Source organism: Citrus sinensis, chromosome 2 (assembly GCF_022201045.2).
Source record: "Citrus sinensis cultivar Valencia sweet orange chromosome 2, DVS_A1.0, whole genome shotgun sequence".
Lineage (NCBI taxonomy): Eukaryota > Viridiplantae > Streptophyta > Magnoliopsida > Sapindales > Rutaceae > Citrus > Citrus sinensis.
In genome coordinates this window covers 3,273,137-3,294,229 of record NC_068557.1, presented here as the reverse complement: position 1 = coordinate 3,294,229, position 21,093 = coordinate 3,273,137, and the positions used below count along the sequence as shown (strand labels likewise).

The 21,093-nt window shown below is 34.9% G+C and overlaps 3 protein-coding genes across 6 annotated transcripts; 1 reads left to right on the top strand and 2 right to left on the bottom strand.

Moving 5' to 3' along the window:
- Nucleotides 1-704: 704 nt before the first annotated feature.
- On the bottom strand, nt 705-1,799 carry LOC102619462 (cyclin-dependent kinase F-4-like). Its single transcript, XM_006470698.1, has one exon. The coding sequence runs from the start codon at nt 1,797-1,799 to the stop codon at nt 705-707; it is 1,095 nt and encodes a 364-aa protein (XP_006470761.1).
- Nucleotides 1,800-7,406: 5,607 nt separating this feature from the next.
- Nucleotides 7,407-12,595, top strand: LOC102613335 (protein TRAUCO). Of its 2 annotated transcripts, none has more exons than XM_052435506.1 (4): nt 7,407-8,612; nt 8,714-8,836; nt 9,273-9,582; nt 10,443-12,028. In XM_052435506.1, the coding sequence occupies exons 1-4, from the start codon at nt 7,653-7,655 to the stop codon at nt 10,520-10,522; spliced, it is 1,473 nt and encodes a 490-aa protein (XP_052291466.1). In that variant the 5' UTR covers nt 7,407-7,652; the 3' UTR covers nt 10,523-12,028. The 2 variants fall into 2 exon arrangements, with proteins under 2 accessions (XP_052291466.1, XP_006470650.1); XM_006470587.4 differs by lacking the exon at nt 10,443-12,028 and adding an exon at nt 12,081-12,595 and having other exon boundaries at nt 7,412-8,612.
- A 1,830-nt stretch (nt 12,596-14,425) lies between these two features.
- Nucleotides 14,426-20,931, bottom strand: LOC102613039 (ABC transporter G family member 13-like). Of its 3 annotated transcripts, XM_025094899.2 has the most exons (10): nt 20,332-20,481; nt 18,939-19,261; nt 18,148-18,227; nt 17,539-18,000; nt 17,071-17,193; nt 16,510-16,641; nt 15,988-16,272; nt 15,600-15,872; nt 15,397-15,504; nt 14,426-15,062 (listed from the first exon to the last, which is right to left on the bottom strand). In XM_025094899.2, exons 3-10 carry the CDS (start codon nt 18,202-18,204, stop codon nt 14,706-14,708), a joined length of 1,797 nt encoding a protein of 598 aa, XP_024950667.1. In that variant the 5' UTR covers nt 18,205-18,227; nt 18,939-19,261; nt 20,332-20,481; the 3' UTR covers nt 14,426-14,705. The 3 variants fall into 3 exon arrangements, with proteins under 3 accessions (XP_024950667.1, XP_006470649.1, XP_024950668.1); XM_006470586.4 differs by lacking the exon at nt 18,939-19,261 and having other exon boundaries at nt 20,332-20,929; XM_025094900.2 differs by lacking the exons at nt 14,426-15,062; nt 18,939-19,261 and adding an exon at nt 15,082-15,312 and having other exon boundaries at nt 20,332-20,931.
- Between the last annotated feature and the right edge of the window lie 162 nt (nt 20,932-21,093).

Below are 21,093 nucleotides of genomic sequence, written 5' to 3'. Positions count from 1 at the left end.
TTAAAGAATCCACTTGATTAATTCTCTCCCAAACTATATATAATTCTCGGTGAAAACACAAAATAAATAAATTGATGTTTTCAATAACAGCCGATAACATATTATTTACCTTTGATTTTGATAAGACTTGCAATAGGGCTATCTAATAACAGTGGAAGTAAAATTATAAGTTAGTTTTGATACTTGCTAGACCTATGGACTATATTACAAGTAATAATAAATGTGATTAGATTTCAAATTGTAAGTGATCAATTAAACCAAATTGAAATTATAAATTCCTAAGAGGCTTAAGTATCAATCCTCCCTTATGAAGTGAATCAAAATGAACTAATTTAAAAACACATATAAAATAATGGATTTGGGCTCATTTTTGCATAATAATTTGTTATGTACATGTATATCGTTGTACGATTAAAGTAAGCATAAAATCAAATCAACATTAAATTTTAATCTAAATCGGGTTTCTATTTATTTTACACTATTTCTAACACCCTCTAGAAGCATATAAAATCAAAATTTTGGTTGAGGCTTGTGAAGATATGAGAACTAAAAATTACATAAATAATTATTATGCATTTTTAAGAATCATTTGGAACTTAACATTATTATTGTTATTATTATTTTGTATGTAATGTTTACTTAACTCTCGTTGCCTTTTACAACTTTTACAATCCTAATGCAAATTAAAAAACCCACAAGAATGCTCACAGATACCAAATCATAAAGTAAATCATGTGCAAAATGCAAGCCACAAATAAAAGGAGACTTGAAAAGGGTTCCCATCTGAGAAACCAGACTATTAATTTAGCCTTCCATCCACTCTTCTTAGCTGAAGGCGTCAGCCTCATCTTGCAGGAATCAATGCTCATGCTTGCCAAGTTTTCATCATTTACTGCATCTGTCTCCGAATCTCCAAAAACAGGCCTCGGAACCTGAAGGCAACCTTGGAAAAGAGGATGCTGCAACGCTTCCGCGGCCGTCGGCCTTTTGCAGGGATCCCAGGAACATAACAATTCAATCAGGCTCATTTCATCGTCATTAGCTGATGGGATCAACAAAGAGAGATTGTTTCCTTGTAACTTCGGAAATTTGTAGCCATGAGCCTTTGCGAGCTCGAGTCCTTCAGCCCAAGATTCCTCTGTTGGACTCCCAATTGCATTGCAGATTTTGTAGAGCTGATCATCTTCGCAAGTACCCGGAAACAGAGGATGAAATGTAATCAACTCGGCCATTATAAGCCCCAGTGCCCACATATCAACTTTTGAGTTATATTGGCCTGACATTAACAGCATCTCCGGAGCTCGATACTGTAATGTTGTTATATATTCGGTATACGGAGGACAAGAATCAACCTCCCAAGCAAGTCCGAAATCAGCAATTTTAATCGTGTCATTAGAAACAAGCAAGTTTTTCGAAATCAGGTCTCGGTGAAAGTAACCCTGCCGGTGCATGTAATTTAGGCCCTGGAGAATTTGGAAGCACCAATTTTTGACTTCGGCTTCCGAGAAGCATTGCTTTCTGTTTGACATAAGTTGGTGCAGGTTACAGTCCATGTACTCAAACACAAAGTATAATCTGTAGTTTTCGCTGGCGAGTTCTTGAAGCTTTACAATGTTTGGATGATTATTTATCTTCCGCAAACACTTCACTTCTTTCAAATTCAAGCATTCTTCCCAAGAATAGATTCTTTGTTTTAATGCTTTGATTGCAACATATTCTCCGGACTGTTTCTTTATAGCTTGCCAGACTTTTCCGAATGATCCCTCTCCAATTTGCTTCATCAATGTGTATTTCTCCATTTATTCACGATTTTTGAAGAAAGAAAAAGGAAAAAAAAAACGCAATAACCTGTTCACAAATTTTTGCGCACAAAATTTGTTACAGCGCTAGTGAAAGAAGGGACGTTAATATATAGAATAACAAAGTTTTCCTATGATGGGAGAAGAAGGAATCCCGGCAAAATTAGGATTACTAATCCATCATTTTCAAACACACTTTAATTGTAATTTTCAGTATACTGACTGACCAATTCATAATTTCTATATAAATTTAGATAGAAAAAGTCACCAAATCAATGATTAGAATTTGTCTAATATGATTTTTATGTGAATTCTAATCAAATCTTGATGGTTAATTTAGTGCTTTCCTTATCCAATTAAATAATAAAAAGTTAGTGCAGTGTCAATAAATCTCATATCAATTCTCCTCCTAAAATTGCGCTTCTGTTATTAAAACTTCAAGTTATCTCCTCTTCGAACTTGTTCTCTCATTTTTTTTTTTTTAAAGAAATAATTAGGTCCATGTCAGTAAAAACTATGAATTAAATCATAACATTAAGATACGTATACTGGTATGTATACTTTCTCTTCTGTCATTCTTCTATTTTTAAATCTGTCATTCATAGTTTGAACTTTGAGAAAGAAATCGGAGATGGCTGAAGAAGAAGAGTTTTTCTCTTTGTTGACCTTGAAGGATTTTGAAGAAAGAGGAATCGATATTGGAAGAAAATGGACTCGTCTTGAAGCTCTAATGGCTGTTGCAAGTTTGGCTTCTGACAAACTTGAGCAGGAAAGTATAATTCACAAAGAAAAAGAAAAGTCTACTGCGAGTTGTTTGGATCAAGGAAGAGTTTTTGAATGTGGAAGCTCTTCAAGGTCATGTAATGATTCTCGGACAATGCTGGCTAGGGTTTCTGATGAGACAGCAAAAGAAAGAGAAAAGGCTCTCAAGAAACCTGTTACTTATTATAACTTAGATTTTGTTGACTTGTATTCTAAGAAAGGACTACAGTTTTCCGACAATACTCCGAATAAACTTCTTGGTGATGCTATGAAGGCAAGCATTTGGGTTGCTGAAAGCGAACAAAAGGGTTCAAAATCCAAAAGGAAACCGAAGAGGGAAAAAGAAAATGTTCTAAATGTGACTCCAGATGATCTGCCCGAACAATTCAGGGAAAGAATCGAACAACTGAATGGTTCAAAGATTGGTTTGGTAATACAGAAGCATTTGTATCAGGCGGACTTATGTGATCGTCAGCGTCGCCTGTCAATTCCAATGAATCAAATAAAGTCACCCGACTTCTTGACTGATACTGAGAAGAGGCACCTAGAAAATAAAGGAGAGATGAAAGTGAAGTTCATTGACCCTTTGCTTCAAGAATATGATAGCATGATTTTTAAGCTGCGGAGGATGTCCAAGTTTGATGCGAATAAGAAGGAGATAGCGTGTTGCCTTTGTTATGTGTTTATAAAAGAATGGATCAATGTTAAAAATAGAAATAAGCTCGAATTTGATGATGAAATTCAACTGTGGAAGTTCAGATCACCAATTAAGAACTTTGTTTTGTACTTGTACTGGTTGATCGTAATAATGGAAGAGATAATAAAAGCTCGTGAAGATAAGAATATTAAGAACCTTGAAGATGATAGTACAAGAGAAGAAGGTAGCCATGGCATGGGAACAATTACGTACTACTCCCAATGACCCATGAAGGTAAGATTTTTATTTATTATTTTTTTTATGTTTTCAGATGTTTAGGGTTTATACATATAATTATTTTTGGCTTTACATCTCGATAAATTTTTTAGGATAACCTTTTTCTTTAGGGATATTGACATGAATACATATGGAACATTGTCATACTTCATGTTTAATTTGTGTCGCTTTGTACGCCTTTTGCACAATCGAGATCAGATTCTCGGCATCAATATTTTTACGTTTTAAAATTTTCAATAAAGTTCCTAAATAAAAGTGGCCGATATTCTGCCATGCATCATGTTGCTTTTAAGATTTCGATTCAATGTTTATATGATTTTGCTTTAATTGTTACGGGACTGTCATCGATAGTTTTTAGATTTAAAATTTAAATGTAATTAAACATTAATACTCATCAAATGAAAGTAAAGTTTGTTTATGATCATGATATTGATGCAAATACATGTGAAGGTAAAGATAGCAATGGCCTCAATATTGATTAAAGTCCAACAAGTGGAAGCATGCATGTACGTGCATGGGCTCAGCTAATACTCAAGTCAATCTCAATTTATATGAAGGTTAATTGCAATAATTATTTAGGTGGGAGAAAACTATGGTTGCATCCAGCTGCTAGATCTCAATGAATCCGTTCATCCAAGTGAATCCAACAGCTGGATGCAACGGTGGTACCGTACCATCGTTGCATCGTAACCGGACCCATTTAGGTGTCTTTAAATTTTTAAGTTATTTTTGTTTCTTATTATCACATGTTATAAAGTCAAACAAAAATTAGTTCGGAGTCAATTAATATATTCGTCAAATTTCTTTTTTTTATTAATCCATGTGAGTACGTCAAACTTTAAACTTTTTATTTTTATTCAAAATATATATATATATATTTTTAAATCGATTGAATTAACTGGCACCATCAGTGGCGGACTCAGGAAATAAATTCAGAAGGGGCTTAATATAAATTAATAAAAGAAATCGACAAGATAATAAAAGCCAACTGAAAAAATAATAAGTAAAATATTCACTTTTATTGACATAATCATTTTTAAAACTTCTTCAACTGTTCTCGACGTGTTTTCATATTTTGAAAACGTTGAATAATATCTTCATTGTCAATACAAGCAAATACATTTTTTTCTATGTATACAACTAAGTTATCATTCAGCCATTGATCACTCATCTGGTTTTGAAGTCAATTCTTCACAAAATTCATGGCTGAAGCTACATGTAGAATTAAAGTCAATGTAACCAATTGGTAAACTAACGGGTACACCTTATCCTTTTTAGTCTTAACCATTGTCCTTACAAGTTCACCAACCCCTTTCAATTCTGAAAATTCTGCACTAGATCGTAAATCTGTAATGTATACATCAAGTTGCATCTCAAGTGCTATAAGATTTATTGTAGAAAAATCTTTAAGATAAAATTCAGCAAGTCTCAGTAATTTTTCCTTGTCAAAAGCTGCAAACAAATCATTTGGACATAGACAAGCCAAACAAATAAGCAACTCAGTATTTGACTCATTGAAACGATTTTTTAACTCTTGAAGTTGCATGTCTAAGACAGCATAAAATAACTCAACTCGATACCGATGTAAATTTGTGATCTCTCGAGCTTTACGGCGTGATCGCCCTGGAATTAAAAACAAATCATCCATATCTAAAACATCGATATCGTGCTCGCTACAGAAAGTAGAAACTTGACCAAATAAAGAATCTCATCCACTATCTTTCAACTTCTGAAAGTTATGCTTATAAACTTCAACTAATTTTACAACATTCAAAATATCTTGATCTTTCCTTTGTAGTGCTCGTGACAAGTCATTTGCATAGCCAAGAATATTTTTCATTAAGAATAAACAAAATACGAAATCAAATGATTGCATCAACTTCAATAACATCAACTTAAATTTCACAATAAAGCTAAATCCTAATAAAATAACGAACAAGAATAATTAATTTAATACAAATTTGATATTATAAAAATATTATTTGACAACACACTCAATGGGGCTCACGGGAAAGATACATGATTGCAAATTTTACTTTTTCAATTGCTCATTTATTTGCATTAACAAAGTGATTGCTTTTATAATTTATATAATAAATTATACACCACTTTCATCATTTCACAGAGCACCCACTATCCCACCACTTTCCCTTTCAATTTGAATATTAAAGAATTGCTCACTTTTCACAAATCCACTTTTACTTTTGGAATTTTGTATATAGCTATCAGAATAAGAATTGATGAACGAAGTTAGAGAGATGCAGCACATTCATTCGGCCAAAATCATTAGTCAAACTTCAAAACAACATTCAAGCACAATACATGTTTCAATCTATGGCTGATCTAGCAAGGGAAAGGCTCAGCGATCGCGGCGACAGATAACAACGAGTTGGTGGCAGACTAGCAGCAGGAATGGAAACGTTCGTCGGTGGCGGTGGCCAGTGTTTGTGATTTGGTGATTCACAGTTTCATGATTTTGGGATTTGTTTTTTTATTTCTTTAATTTTTTTATTATTAATATAAAACGATGAGTTTTGTAAGTTAGTTTTAAATTAGAATTTGATTAAATTAAAAAGTTTTTATTATTTAAATGGATTTAATTTAAAAGCCCAAAATACTTTGTTTTTGTTGAGAAAAGTCCAAATTATTTAATATATTAGTGTTGGACTTAATAATTAGTAGGGGCTTTACGGGCTAAATTTTAAAAAAATTTTAAGGCTCAGAGGGGGCTTAAGCCCCTCCTTGACCTTAATTGGGTCCACCGATGGGCGCCATAGTTCCACATGAAGGGAGCTAAATTCATAAATTTGTTCACAAAAAAAAAAAAAAAAAAACTGGTTTGTCCTTGGTAACATTTTTTGAACTTTGGATTTGGGTTTGTCTAGGCAAAATTCGGATACTTTTATGGATCAGGCTACGGTGCAACTGTGGCACCGTGCCACAGTTGCATCTAGCCGTTGGATACAGTTAGAGTGGTGGGGTTCACTGGCATCCAACGGCTAGATGCAACTGTGGCACCGTGCCACAGTTGCACCTAAGGTTCCCCCTACTTTTATATATGTGTGTTGCTGAAAATTTCTATTAAACTTTGAAAACCTTTCTCGTATTCCTCGTTGAATTTTTCGAACTATAGGTTTGGGCCAGTCTGGTTAGAATTTCGGGTACTTTTTTTATACACGTTGCAGAAAATTTCTTTTAAAACTCGTAAACATTTCACGCATTCCTAGTAGAATTTTTCGAACATTTCTTGGCAAAATTCGGATTGTTTTGTATATATGTTGTGGCAATTTTCTTTTAAAACTTGAAACCATTCGCGTGTTTCTCATAGTATTTTTTTTTTCAAAGTTTGGATTTGGGCCTGACTAAGACAAAATTCAAATTGCTTTTTTATATGGGTTGCAAAAATTCTCTTTTAAATCTTGAAAACCTTTCAGGCTTTCCTCATAACAAGATCACTATCATCATCAATAACAAAACACACCACTTATTCACGAACAAAGCCCATTTTGTGTTGCAGGTGGTAAAGAAAATAAGTGAATTAATTATTCACTATTATTAATAGTTTAATACCAATAAAACCCACAACTTATTCACAAAATTTAACAAAACACATTATGAGTTGCAGGTGGTCATTGATTGGTGCGATGAAAACAGGTTGTGGGGGTGATAGCGATGCTTGAGAAAGAGCATATGAGAGAAAAATAAAAAAATAAAAGCAATCATAATTTTTTTTAAATTTTTATAAGGGTAATTTTGTAAATAATTGGGTTAATTTGATTAAAAAAAATGAGGGTTGAAAGGAAAAAAGGCCACCCGAATTTCAATGCAAAGCCCATTAGGCAATCTGTGAATTGTCCTATAAATAAATAAATAAAAACAAATATAATGGGAGTAAAAAGACTAAAAAGGACGAGAGTAGTAGGAGAGGAGACCTTCAGTTCAGTTACTCTCAAGTCCCCGGCAGTTTGTTGTCAGTTCCCCCAAAAACCAAAGTACGCGCACTCTCTTGTTTTCTTCTTTCCCCAAATTCAATTCAATTCAATTCAATTCCCCATTCAAAATGCCCTAATTAACAAAACTCCCTTGACTCAAAAGTCATATCTTTTTTGTTAGTTAGTTAGTTAGTTAGTTCCAGTAGTTAATCGATCTCTGTAATAATGGATTCTCTCCAAGCCAGTTACAGAGAGGATGACGATGAAGAAGAACCACCTCAATTGCCATCAACTCCGCCCCAAAACGACGGCGCACAAGAAACCCAAGCCGAAACTGACGACGTGGCAAAGGAACCGGAACCATCCCCGAAAGCCGACGCCGTACGGGAACCGGAATCACTAGACGACTCCGCGGAAGAAGCTAATCACGAACCGTTACCTCAGCCTGAGCCCATGGTGCGCGATTCCGTCACCGAGAACGACGCACAGGAACCTGCCTCTGGAAACGACGTCGCATTGGAAGTCGAAGCTCAGCGCGACCCCGTGGTCTCTGATTCTATCACTGAAAACGCCGCAGCACAGGGACGTGAGCCCCCGAACGACGTCGCACGGGAGGCTCTACCTGAAGCTGAGCCCATGGTTAACGATTCTGTATCCGAAGAAGAGGCTGAGGAAGCTGAAACACATAACGGCGCCGTACAAGAAGCCCAACCTGATATTCAACCCGAGCCTATGATCTCCGAATCGGTGTCCGAAGACGACCCAACAGCCTCAGACGACACTCAAAAGTCCCCAAAGCGTGACAGCATTGCCGCCCAAAACGATGACGTCGAAGAAGAAGACGACGAGGATGACGACCCGCCACCTAAGAAACAAAAGCCACTTTCTTCATTAACGACTCTTCATGAACAACAAGCGCTAGAACAACAGCAGCAAACCCCGGTTACTAATAACAATTCAATCTCAAAAGCAAATTTGGCACCGTCATCTGGAACTGCAGCTAAGAAATCGAAGAAGAAGAACAACAATGTGTGGGTTTCACGAACTACACGAAAGGGAAAAAAGAAGAACAAAACAAACACTCAGAAAGAAGTATCCCCTGAGGATACTGTGTTAATAACGCCAGTTCCAAGATTCCCTGACAAAGGCGATGATAACCCAGAAATGAAAATCTGCTTATCAAAGGTTTATTTTATGTATTGTTTTAAAGACAATTGTCATACACTTTTTTCTTTTTCTTTTTTTTCTGTTTCTAATTTTTAAAAATATTTTATGTTTATTGGAAGGTTTATAAAGCAGAGAAAGTGGAGTTAAGTGATGATAGGCTGACTGCTGGTAGCACTAAAGGTTATAGAATGGTGAGAGCCACAAGAGGGGTTGTAGAAGGAGCATGGTATTATGAAATAAAGGTAACGTTTTGATGCATTGCTTTTTCTTTGTTCGTTGTATAATAAGAATCTTGTAATTTTTCTTTACTTGGCTTCCAATCAGCTATTGAACTTTATATCTATGCATATGTATATTCGGAAACAATTTATAAACCAATTACATTGTAAATTGTATTCATGGTTGAAAACCAAAATCCCAAATTGTTGCTCTAAAATAATATAGCATTCAAATGCATGATGTTAAAGGAAAATCATTTATTTTGACGTCATCGATGGGGTAGATTTTTTAATTTTCCTTTCCTTCTTATGGCTAAGATAAAGGTTTTGTGCTACTTGTGGAGTTGAGTTCTACTCTTTTGCAGTGTACAAAGTCTTAACTCAATTTTCAAAATTTTCCTTTTTCTTCTGGTTTATTGAAATAAATTATTGGAATTTAAAAAAGTTCTTTTAATTAAAGGTTGTAGCATTGGGTGAGACGGGGCATACACGGTTAGGGTGGTCTACAGAGAAGGGAGACTTGCAGGCGCCAGTTGGGTACGATGGAAACAGTTTTGGGTATAGGGATATTGATGGGAGTAAGGTGCACAAGGCCTTGAGGGAGAAGTATGGGGAGGAAGGGTATAAGGAGGGTGATGTTATTGGTTTTTATATCAATTTGCCAGAGGGAGGACAATATGCACCTAAGCCACCCCATTTTGTTTGGTACAAGGGGCAGAGGTATGTTTGTGCACCCGATTCCAAGGAAGATCCACCTAAAGTGGTTCCTGGTGAGTTTATTATCGGTTTATGTAATTTTGGTTATGTTATTGATTATTAGCAAGCATTGATGTACATTTGGTTTGTTTTGATCTTGTTGTTGCATTGAATTGTGGAGAATAAAAATTGCATTGCGCTGGACTTACACTGATCCCAACCCTACCTCACTTCATGTCCCCACCCTGATTTAAACTGATTCCCCTCGAAAGTTGATGTGAGGGGGATTGAACTCTTTACCTCTTGCTTCTATTGCAAGAGGCCAAACCAAGTTAAACTAATTTATTTGTTGATGTTTTTATCTAGGAAATATTTATGATTTTTTTCTGTTTGCATCATTTGCTATACATATGATTTACTTGTATCTTCAAGATTGATATTGGGATTAGTAGTGCACACTTTGTTGTACGTCTTCAATTTTGTGCATGGATAATTTTTTAGGATGAAATTTTGCTGATTAAAATGTGCATAATCAAGACGACTTTGTCTCTGTAAAATGTTGTTTAGATAATGGAACCTTTCTGGTTTGTTGCACCTCTGCATTTGAGCTTTCATTTTACAATGGTCAACATAAAATTTCATACATCTTTCTAAAAGTGTTCTTGTTATGAATGATTGCAACTTTCCTGCTGATTACCTTCTCTTTGAAGGCTAATTTATTAGAATCTGGTCTTGTCTAATAGGCTAATTTATTTATTGATGTTTTCATTTTACAATGGTTAACATAAATTTCATTATGTGCTAGAGTGCTGTTCATAAAAGATGACACTGATAATGATAACTCATGAAGCTTAATGAGAATACCTGTATGTAGATAATCTAATTTCACAAATTGAATAAATTCTTATTTTTGTTTATTTGTTTCTTTGGGTAGATAAGGATCGTACATTCTTATACGGGTCCAGGATTTTGTGTTCTGTAGTGGAAGTTTGTAATGAAGTTGGAAATGTATAGTTGTGCAGAAGCTGGAGTCAAGGAGAAATGCGAGATAAATCCTGTGAGCAATGGAAAAGTCAATTTATTATAAAGTTGAGAGAGATATCTCCATTTATTGTGGTTCATTCCTTAGGAAGGTTATAGAATTGTACATCTGTTATAACATCTAGCAAGACTATTTGAAATTAATTTTGGCCTGAACAATGCTTGGTCTGAACTTTGAAATACAATATTTGTCTTTGTTAACTGGGAAATTGTCTCCCAACCACTTCAAGAATATCAAAAGTGCAAGTAGCCACCATCAGCTTTTGATAATATCTGAGAACCACCTCAAGTTTTTCTTTTGTATCAACGAGTCACTTTTCTGTTAACTGCATCAACCACCATTAAAGAATCTAAGGTAAAAGTCTATTTTGCCTCTGGATTCATTTAAGAAGGTAAAACATTGTTTTAGGAGGCTCAAGGGGCACAACAGTGTTTTATCTTAAATTATTTAGTGGTGGATAACAGAGTTAGCAGGAAAGTGGCTGGTTGATGTAAGATTAGGACTTGAGGTGATTTTGAGATATTATTAGAAACTCGTGGAGGCTACTTGCACTTTTAATGTTCTTGAGGTGGGTGGGAGAAAATTTCCCTTGTTAATTCTTTGAATACCTTAATTGAAGCTTTATAATTATTTTCTTCTCTCTTTTTGAAGTGATAATAAGAAGGCTAAGAAAGTGGTTGTCTGTGTCCATGCCCATTCTCTTAGAGTCAACAACTGTGCATTGAATAAACTAATCATAAGTATGGAGTTTTCTAATGTATACTGGAAAAGTGGTTGTGTTTAGGAGTTGTTTGATGTTTTGCCTTGTACTTATTGTTATTACTTAAGGCGTTGATCATTTACTTATCAATGTTTGCATAAGGTGTTTACTATGGGGTTAGAGTAGGGTGTTAATCAAGGTCTGAGCAGTTGTCAGTTTATATCACATATCATGGATTTGACTATGTGATTCAAGTATCAAATTTTTTTTCTTCATTCAATACCTAGTGAAATGAAATATAAGTCATTATACACAACTAATTCCTTCTTCAAAATTATTCATTTTATTTTTTTGAAAAATATAACATGTGTCTATCAGCTAACACTTTGAGTTGGAAGTCATTATTGCTCCTATGGTTATGTTACATAGGAACTGAGTTGAACCCAGCCTATTTGTAAGTTATAATTATGATTTAGTAAATTGGGTATAAATTTGAAAAAGAGTTGGCGACTTCGGACTGTGTTCTGCAGTTAAGCTGCCCAAATTTTTCTTGGGTGTGACCATCATAAAAATAAGTATTTCACCTTGCTTTGAGATATTCTGCTTTCATTTCTTTCCAGAGGAGATACAGCTGTGTGCCATGTCATGCATTGAATGGAATTGCTGCTTACTATTAAGTATACAGTTTCCATGTTTGATGAGTGTGTTTTAAATCATTGTTTACTGTTGGTATAGTCGGTCTCTCTTAACTTGGCATATTTCATTTATTTTTATTTGGTTCATTTGAGTCTTTTTGTTGACTGTATAAAATGTTTATTGCTTCCCTGCAGGAAGTGAGATATCTTTTTTCAAAAATGGGGTATGCCAAGGGGTGGCTTTCAAGGATTTATATGGTGGTCGATACTACCCTGCTGCTTCAATGTATTCTCTTCCTAATCAACCCAATTGTGTTGTCAAGTTCAACTTTGGCCCTGATTTTGAATGCTTTCCTGACGACTTTGGTGAGCGTCCTGTGCCTAGTCCCATGGCTGAAGTTCCTTATCATGGGTTTGACAGCCGAGTTGAAAATGGCGTTCCCAATGAGAAGAAACATTAGCCAGCAGGAGCATTTTTCAACCTTAACTGTTGAGTGTATGCAAAGTCGGGAAATTATTCTTAGTTGAGAGCATTCTATTGTACTTTGACTATTGTACATTGAGACTAACAAATGAATTGGTATTTTCTGAAGATTTGAATTTTCTAGAAATGATTCTGATTGTGAGTGTGAATCTATTTATGAATCCATTGATCTCTTATGTTTCTTAGATGATTTCTTTTAATGAAATTTCTGGTTTTGTTGTTGTGATATTTGTCCACATTTCTAGTTTTTATTTTGTCTACTAAGGATAAAAGTTATACTTCCAGAAATGGTGGCGTATAGTTTCATAATTTCAATTTTGTCTACTAAGGGAGAGAGCAATCATACATGAGTTATTTTTCACTCCTCCAGCAAACCTGAAGTGGAAGAAAACATGCATTTGGCTTCTTGGTATGATCTGTCTGCTGCTATTCTCCTTCCCTCTCTCTCTCTCTCTCTCTCTCTCTCACACACACACACACACACACACAAAAAAAAAAGAAAAGGTTCTTGGGTTCATCTTTCTATAAATCTATTGCCCAACTCCATTGGATGCGGAAAAATGGTATTTGATTTGGCAATGTTCTTGGATCTACTGAAATTTTATTGCAGTTTTTTACAGTCTGGCACAGTAGGCTTCCTTTGTCCTGAAGAAGCACTAGCAACTGATTATCTGTTGTTCTATGTTTCTGTATTTCTTTCTCGGCATTGAATCGAAAATGATAATAAAAAATTCAACACCTTGTCTGCAATTTTGGTCTATGTTGCTGCATTTGGTCTAAATAATAACATGATCTTCTGCTTCTAAAACAACCATCTTGTTGATGATGCTTGTTTGTATATTATGTAGCTCTTTGAGAGCAGATGGATAGTATTTACCCTTTTTCTTTCTTCTTTAATTTTCTGTGATGTTATATAATTAAAATAGAGCCCTTCCATTTCCATTGACAGGTTATTTGTGATTTTCAAGGTCGCTGACTAATTTGTTGACATTAGTAGAGGGCAGCTGGTGCGGAGGCAGCAACAGGGTTGGATTCATAATGAAGAAAGTGGTGAGGCTGGTGTTATTGCTTTCAGACATATGATTAAGCTACTTGTCTTTTTGTCCACTAGCTGCTTTTTTTGGCTACTGGGATTCTTCTTATATGCATTGATGTGAAATGCTTGCGAGTTGAAAAGGACACACTGTCTTTTCAAACATTTGAAAGTTACACTTTAGTATTCTATTGTGATACATTAATCTATTTGGGGATTGAAATCCATGGTGCTCCGTGTGGAAATATTTATTATTCCGGGGATCTTCAGGTTTGTGCGTATAGGGGCAGATTATGAAGCTAGAAATGCACTTCCCATTCCCGAGTCTTGTTAGGTTGGTTGTCTGCTAATTGCTCCTAGACTAGCACTCATGGTTTTTAGGAATGCAAGTGGACTTAGCTGAATCAATTATTTGGCATATTGATGTAGCTCCAAAAATGAAAAGAAAACATGAGATGAGTCTGTAGGACAAAGTAAAGTTTAAACTTTAGTGGAATTCTATCAATAAGATGTCGAGCTATATCAACCATTTTGAGCTAAATCTCAAGCTTATATCAGCGATAAAGCTTAATATATCTAACTGTGAAGTATGATCAATTGAAGGAACTGTTATGGTTGTGGCTCGAGCAGACATGATAAAATCTGGAGCTGAACCTTGGCTAACATGGTAGACTTTGGAGATAATTTGAGACAAAAATGCCACTAACACTTCCATTTTGAGAGTCAATATTGCTTACTTTTCCATTGTCTTAACTATGCGGAATCTGGTTTTTGTTGTCTACAAACAGAAATAGACTCCATGGAACGATGGGAATGGTTAACTGCTCTGCAACCTTGAACTCGAAAAGTTTCAAAAGCAAAATATTACAGACAAGTGAATATTGATAATTGCTTCAGTATATCCTGGTGAGTTTCTTTTTTAAAGTGATTTGAAACTCAAAAATGTATTAAAGGAGAAAAATCAAAACTGAGTGTACCGTTTGTCCACTAAGCGTAAATCAGAAACAGAGAGTATGGCCTGGAGAGTCTTGAATATACTCTTTACTAGTTTTAGAGTAGCAATATATCATATATTATTTCAAGCTTGGGCAATGCCTGATGTAGGTTCTAAAGCAATAATTGCATACAATATGATTCTGCTACAGAGAACTTTAATAAACTCTTATATGAGAACATTAGCATGTATCATCTGTTACCTATTTGGAAGATAAAAGTGTACTTTTATGATCTCTTTTTCTTTCCTGCCACAGTTGATGTCCAAACATAATCAAAGTATTTGTGTAAAAATAATTTGCTGCTGCTTCTAGTGGATAGGAGAGTTTAGACCCTCTTGAGAAGACAATGAATGCAGAACTTGATGCCTCTTGGAAGGAAAAGGTGGCATTTTTCGGAATGAAGGTCTTTTCTGAAGATGATGGAGAGTTCTTTTGGCATAAACCGAATGGAAAACAGGTGAAGCTTTTTCTCTGAACTTTAGAATAGCAAAGAAAATAACTCTGTAAGAAATGAGAATGGCAACAACAACAGCTAAATCCCACCACTTTGAACGGTCCAGGTTCATGCCAAGCATTGTTTTAAGGATCACATCGCCTTTAAGTTTCGGCCCATCCCTATCGATAGCATCAAACTCAAGCCCAATCAGGTCGTTCTTGTAAGCTCCCTACATTGTGCATCATAAGAACAGTGAATTTAACTATTTTGATCTGAAAATTATTGCCTTTACATGAATCTTGGTGCTAATGCTTTATTCTGATATAATCTAGTAGGATGCCTTGTGGAAGACTTCATCTGGAGAAACCTTCCTTAATGATATCTCGGTTTTCACATGTCAAGACTAGAGATAAATTTGTTATTTATGTTTGACTGGGTAAATAGTAACAGTCTCTTGAGTCCCATATATTTAGAATTACCTGCACAACTATTCGGTTTAGTTTTCTGGTTTTTAGAAGGCATTTTGGTTAACAATAGGGATAGGCAATTTCAATGAATCTTACCTGTAATGCCCATGCACCATAATTGATATAAGCAATTGGGTAACGCCAGAAGACCTTGGGTATATCAGGAATCAATCGGAAGTACCCTGATGTCATCATCATGATTCCCTAAGAAAAATTTCATTAATCAGTGTCAAACATAAGCCTACTTTTGTTGTGGGGGGGGGGGGGACTGAAAAATTCAATGATCTTAATATTCTTACAAGATATCCAGCTCCTATAATGATTCCTGTCAAGTAGTTTGGAACCATTGAAGCTATCATCATCATGCAGCTCTCTATTACCGCAATGGAGCTAGTAAGATCAAGGCCAGCATAAATGAAATGTGAAATTCCTGGCCTAAATTTCACCATGTAATAAGTAATTGATGTGGTAGCGAAGGACATCGCAGTCAAGAACGGGAGTGAAGATAGGAAATTAGATAGAATATACACAGCTACCCCATAATGCCCATTAAGCCTTTCACGAGAAAAGACCTATTTTAGAGGAGGAAAAATGTATCAGTAAAAGCCTAAAAACCATTGCCACCATGGTTAGGTTACTAACAGCTACACAATAGAATTGTCTAAATGCTGAGATGGGAGTATTTACCCTCATTTCTTCAATGAAAGATGGAAATCCTCCAATGGACATGAATGTCATAAAACCAGATATAAAAGCTGCACAAGAACCACGTGCATAGATTGCGGTATAGTTTGTTCCAACATCATAAAAGATGCTACCAACACAAACTGACAGGATTATGTAGATTGCTATCCTTAACCAGTAATATCCAAAATCTCTAGACATGTTCAGTGAAGATCTCTGTGTCAATATAGAGAGTTGCTTCCACCATTTTGCTTGGCTTCCATTCTTTCTTTTGAATTCAAGCCCTTCCTGCAATATCAATAAATGCTTTTCAAATATTCTTGGTGGAAAACTGTTGTGCCTTGCTTATACATGAACTTATGCTGGGTTAGGCATTCATCACTACAACTTAGGATTTTGCAACACCTAGTTGTACAATACCTCACAAATATTGTATTTGAGGGCAGCTACAAATCTACATAATGACTGGAGTTATTTTGAAGGAAAAAGGTAGATTAAAACAAAACTTGGGTTTGAAATGCTTACAATGCTTGAAATTCCTTGAATCCTACTTCTTGCTCTTGTTGCATACTCTGAGCACCGGTATTTCTTAATTAGAATCCCTTTGATCTCTGATGTCGGTAAGTTTCTTATAGGACCTAAAGGGTTTTGAGTTTCCTGGAGTCAGCAAATAAACAAACATAAATTTTATGAAACGACAGTCCAAATTTGAATTGAAGAATTGGAAGCTGAAAATATAAACTGAAACGAATGCTTTCACACTGGTTGTAGCATTTTGAAAGTGACATGCTTATGTTTTAGTCAAGTCATTTTCCTTGATAAAATTTAGCAGCTTTATGCCCGTTTTGGAATGGATGCGTGATTGTATTTGATCAGATTTTATCTTTCTTGTAAATACAATGGCTTCTGTAAAAGTATAAAAGAATAAAAGTGACGCCAAGCCGCATTTGCTACTTCTATGTTTCATGTAAATCTGCATATAACTGCAATCAATATCAATCACAGACTGTAAAAGAGAAACATAGTAAAAATCAATGCAAGAATTTGATAGGAAATTATAACAATATGTATTAACCATATACATACACATATTCTTTGAGATTCCATCAGAACCTCTGTGACAACATCGAAGTCTGAATTAATACACCGAAGGAAGTGATCAGAAGGATTTCTTCGCGTTGGGCATGGAAACCCTGCTTCTGCAAAGAACTGCAAAATTAATAATACAAAATTATTAGATTAGGATAAGATTTAGTATATTCTCTGTTAAGTAGATTTAATTTTACCGTCAGAGTTGCATCCATGTAAATCTTTCATCACCTCATGGATATGTTAATGACATGGATATGAAAAAGTTGTTTTGGTTACAAAAAAGCTGCTTTATGCGGTTGGAACACAAACATTTTGGTAACTAAAGTCCTGTATTTTGAAAGTGTTTGAGATTTCTACTTGCAGAACTAGATGTTCAACTTATTTGAAATTTCAGGTTCTGTTTTGATGAGAGATTCGAACTGCGGGGCCATGTTTATGCAAGAAATATGAAGAGTTATATACCGTGGGAGCTGATTTGGCTTCTCCGAAATAAACAGTTTCACCACCGGATAGAAGAAATAAGTCATCAAACAGAGCAAAGACTTCACTACTCGGCTGGTGGATTGAAGAGATGATTGTTCTACCATCATGAGCTATATTTTTCAGGATCTTAACCACGAAAAAAGCTGCGGCACTGTCCAGGCCACTGGTTGGTTCATCAAGAAACAGAAGCTGAGGTCTGGTGAGAATTTCAAGTGCAATGCTTAATCTCTTCTTTTCACCACCACTGATTCCTCTCCAATGCCAGTTTCCAATCAGCCGATCAGCACAATCCTCCAGACCCATTTCTGTGATTGCTTCTTCTATAACGTCAGTGATTTCTTCATTGTTCATATTGCTTGGAAGCCTCAAATGGGCAGAGTAAGCTATTGTTTCTCTCACTGTCAGAGTTCCCAGCATTATATTTTCTTGGGTTACGTAGGCCTGAGATATCAATTAGAACATGATCAGATGGAATTCTTCCTTGAATATGGTTCCAAATGCAAATATAAATGCTTGAATTTGAGTAATTTGGCTTAGCTTTTATTGCTGGACTTGAAACCATTTAACAAAGATTTACAGGTTACTTACAACTCCACCATAATCCAGTCTTCTCTTCTTCCCATTAAGGAGAACATTTCCTGTCATGACAACATTTCCTGAGAGTCTACCTGCATCAAATCCCAAAATCAACAATGATCATTAAACCAAAAATTTAATTTTCTTTGATTGTTACAATTACATATAATGTGCAGAACTTAATACACACGAGGAATGGTGCGGGTACGGTAAATGATTCGTTAAGTTTATGTTACTCTAATGATTTAATAATTATCAGTTAGTAGAAGATTTACATAATTTGATATGATGTCTAGGTTGCATGTTATAAATGGAATTAGAAAAAATATTTGGACAGAAAAATCTGGCAGCCCGTTGATAAAAACAATAATACAGTACTGCACTCGATTTATCTTATTATTTGAAAAAAAAAATCGATTAATAAGGTAAACCTGCCTCAATATATTTATGTAACGTTGCTTTTGTCAGTGCTACGTTAGACCTCAGTCTCATTAGCATTTTTCTTTATTAACTTCTATTTTACAATTATAACTTTTACTCTACAACATTTGTATCTTAAAAAATACAGCACTTCACTCTCAAATACACTCATAATATGTCAAAACATGAAATGTGATTACACATGTCAGACTCTATCTACCTATTCTCTCTCCAACTTATCTTCAGATTAAGCGTGAATACCTTCATTTTTTTTTAATACGGATACACTCTTTAACTGTATAGTTTAAAAAAATTAAAAAATAACTTTATTAAATTTCATAATTTAAAAATATGTCAGAATAAAAAAAAATGGAGAACCTTACACTAGAAAGGGACTATATTGTGATAATTTATTATTAGTAGAACTGTGCTGCGGAACCCACAGCTCTCTGCCAATAAACACTCGCCGCACCGCATGTGTAGTTGCGCAATTGAAGACGCTTTTATCAGGATTCGGATCCTATTTACCAATATTTCTTAAGTGTCCAAGTTCATTAAATTAAATTCTGTTATTATTGCCCATACAGGTTTGTTGGCGGTAGTTGAGACTTGACACTGATGCTTTTGCATTCTGTCCTATATTCTATTCGTACCGTTTATTGTTATGATGTTGCCATCTTGTCAAATAATGTAACTGTTTAAAAACCTGAGAAAACAAAGAAATTATAAGACAATCACAAAGTCATTTATTGCTTGTCTCAAAGGTCCAGCATCTTTACTTCTTGTTGACTAAAGAAGATGGTGAATCAAAGCTCATACAAGCCAATTTCTTTTTTTCTTCCTTCTACAATACTTGGGACCAATTAAAGCTTGTGCATAGCAAAAACCGAAATAATAAAAAAAAGTGATTTAATTACTTAAGTAAGATTATTTGAAATTTAAGTATTTTTAGATTAAATAATCAAGAAGTGATTTAATTACTTAAGTAAGATTATTTAAAATTTATGTATTTTTAGATTAAGAGGAGATCCTAATTTTGTTTAGGGTCTCTATGGGAGCTTCTCTCATATCGCTATTATTATGTTTCAGGTACAATGTAGAGCTATACTAAATTAGGAAGCTTATATTTATTAGGGTTAGAAGAAAGAAGAAAGAAGAAAGTCGATTTGAAATGAGAATTTTTATATCACAGTTATTGGAAAAAAAAAAAAAGAACTTCAAAATTATGTATATAAAAGATTTTGGACTTCAAAGACGTCCGAATTATTTTATCGTTTAACAATTTTTTTAGTTGAAGAAGTAAATAAAGTGCACGGCAGTGAGTTGTGAAGCTAAACATGGTTGTTTGGTGTAATTTTTCAAAGGCGATTTTCTGTTTTTGAAAATAAAAACGATGAAAACTTGTTTGCTATTATATATAATATAGCATTATATATTACGAAAATGAAAAATGAAAATATCATTTCACTATTTTTTTAAAAAGAAAATTGATCTCATAATTCTCTTTTAAAATATTTTATACTAAACTCGTTTTTTTTAAAATATTTTACTTGCATATTATATAGTTCCGAAACCTCATTATGAAATTTATTTCCAAAACAAATTCTGAAAAACACCACTTGCAAATACAACATCAGACATTTGAGTTTTATTTTTCATTCTTTTATCCTAAATTATATTATATGAGCGTGATTTGATTATCAAACTTGAAAGATGAGCCAACAATTTCAATCTTTGAAATAATGATAATGATGATAATAATTATGATATTCAAACCTGCTAGAGCATCAAGTAGTGTTGATTTTCCAGAGCCAGAAGGACCCATAACAGCCAAAATCCTGGCAGGTTCAGCATAACCAGTGAGTCCATTGAGCAATCTCCGAGTTGGTCCACTTCCAAAATTTGGCACCACCACCGTCACTTCTTCCCACACCAAATACATCCCTCCTCCAGCCCTGGCCCCGGCACCGGCCCCTTCCTCGGTTTCCACAGCACCACCACCATTTTCAACACCACCACTGGTAACATGCTCAATCTCCATAACTAGCAACAAGAAGTTTTGATTTTGAAAAAGCAAATCAAAATGGTGGTGACTCTAGGCCTGCTATATAATAACTGTTCAAGTGGTCTAGGAAAGAATCCTTCGAGCTCTTGCTGCCAAAGTTAGCAAAAGTTCTGAGTAGGAGTAGGAAGCTGGAGACTTTATATATAGGAAAATAATGAAAGATGAGATGGTGGGTTTCTTTCATCTAGGATTTTCAGAGATTGAAGTGAATACTGTCAGAGGTTAGTAGCAAAGCCAGTTAGGCATTAAAACCTGCCATTCAATGCTTTGATTAATATTTGTGTAGGGAAGAAGATGAGAGTGAGAGGACAAAACTAATTTTCCATTTTTGGGTGTATTAAACCATCTTACCATCTGGTATCCGAAGATTATATTGGGTCTTGACTAATCTAGATTTGAGCTGGGTAAGACTATTAGGTCGGCAAAACTCTCCCAACAAGTATTTAACGCAGTTGTATTCCTAAGTCTCGAAC

What these genes read in the sequence shown, in the direction of transcription:
- LOC102619462 (XM_006470698.1), bottom strand. Translation starts at nt 1,799, where the DNA reads ATGGAGAAATACACATTGATGAAGCAAATTGGAGAGGGATCATTCGGA.
- LOC102613335 (XM_006470587.4), top strand. Translation starts at nt 7,653, where the DNA reads ATGGATTCTCTCCAAGCCAGTTACAGAGAGGATGACGATGAAGAAGAA. An exon ending in CATGGTATTATGAAATAAAG is followed by an intron (nt 8,837 to 9,272) that starts GTAACGTTTTGA and finishes TTTTAATTAAAG; the next exon opens with GTTGTAGCATTGGGTGAGAC. An exon ending in TCCACCTAAAGTGGTTCCTG is followed by an intron (nt 9,583 to 12,080) that starts GTGAGTTTATTA and finishes GCTTCCCTGCAG; the next exon opens with GAAGTGAGATATCTTTTTTC.
- LOC102613039 (XM_006470586.4), bottom strand. Translation starts at nt 20,596, where the DNA reads ATGGAGATTGAGCATGTTACCAGTGGTGGTGTTGAAAATGGTGGTGGT. An exon ending in GACTGGATTATGGTGGAGTT is followed by an intron (nt 18,001 to 18,147) that starts GTAAGTAACCTG and finishes TTGATATCTCAG; the next exon opens with GCCTACGTAACCCAAGAAAA. An exon ending in TTCAAGGAATTTCAAGCATT is followed by an intron (nt 16,273 to 16,509) that starts GTAAGCATTTCA and finishes TTGATATTGCAG; the next exon opens with GAAGGGCTTGAATTCAAAAG.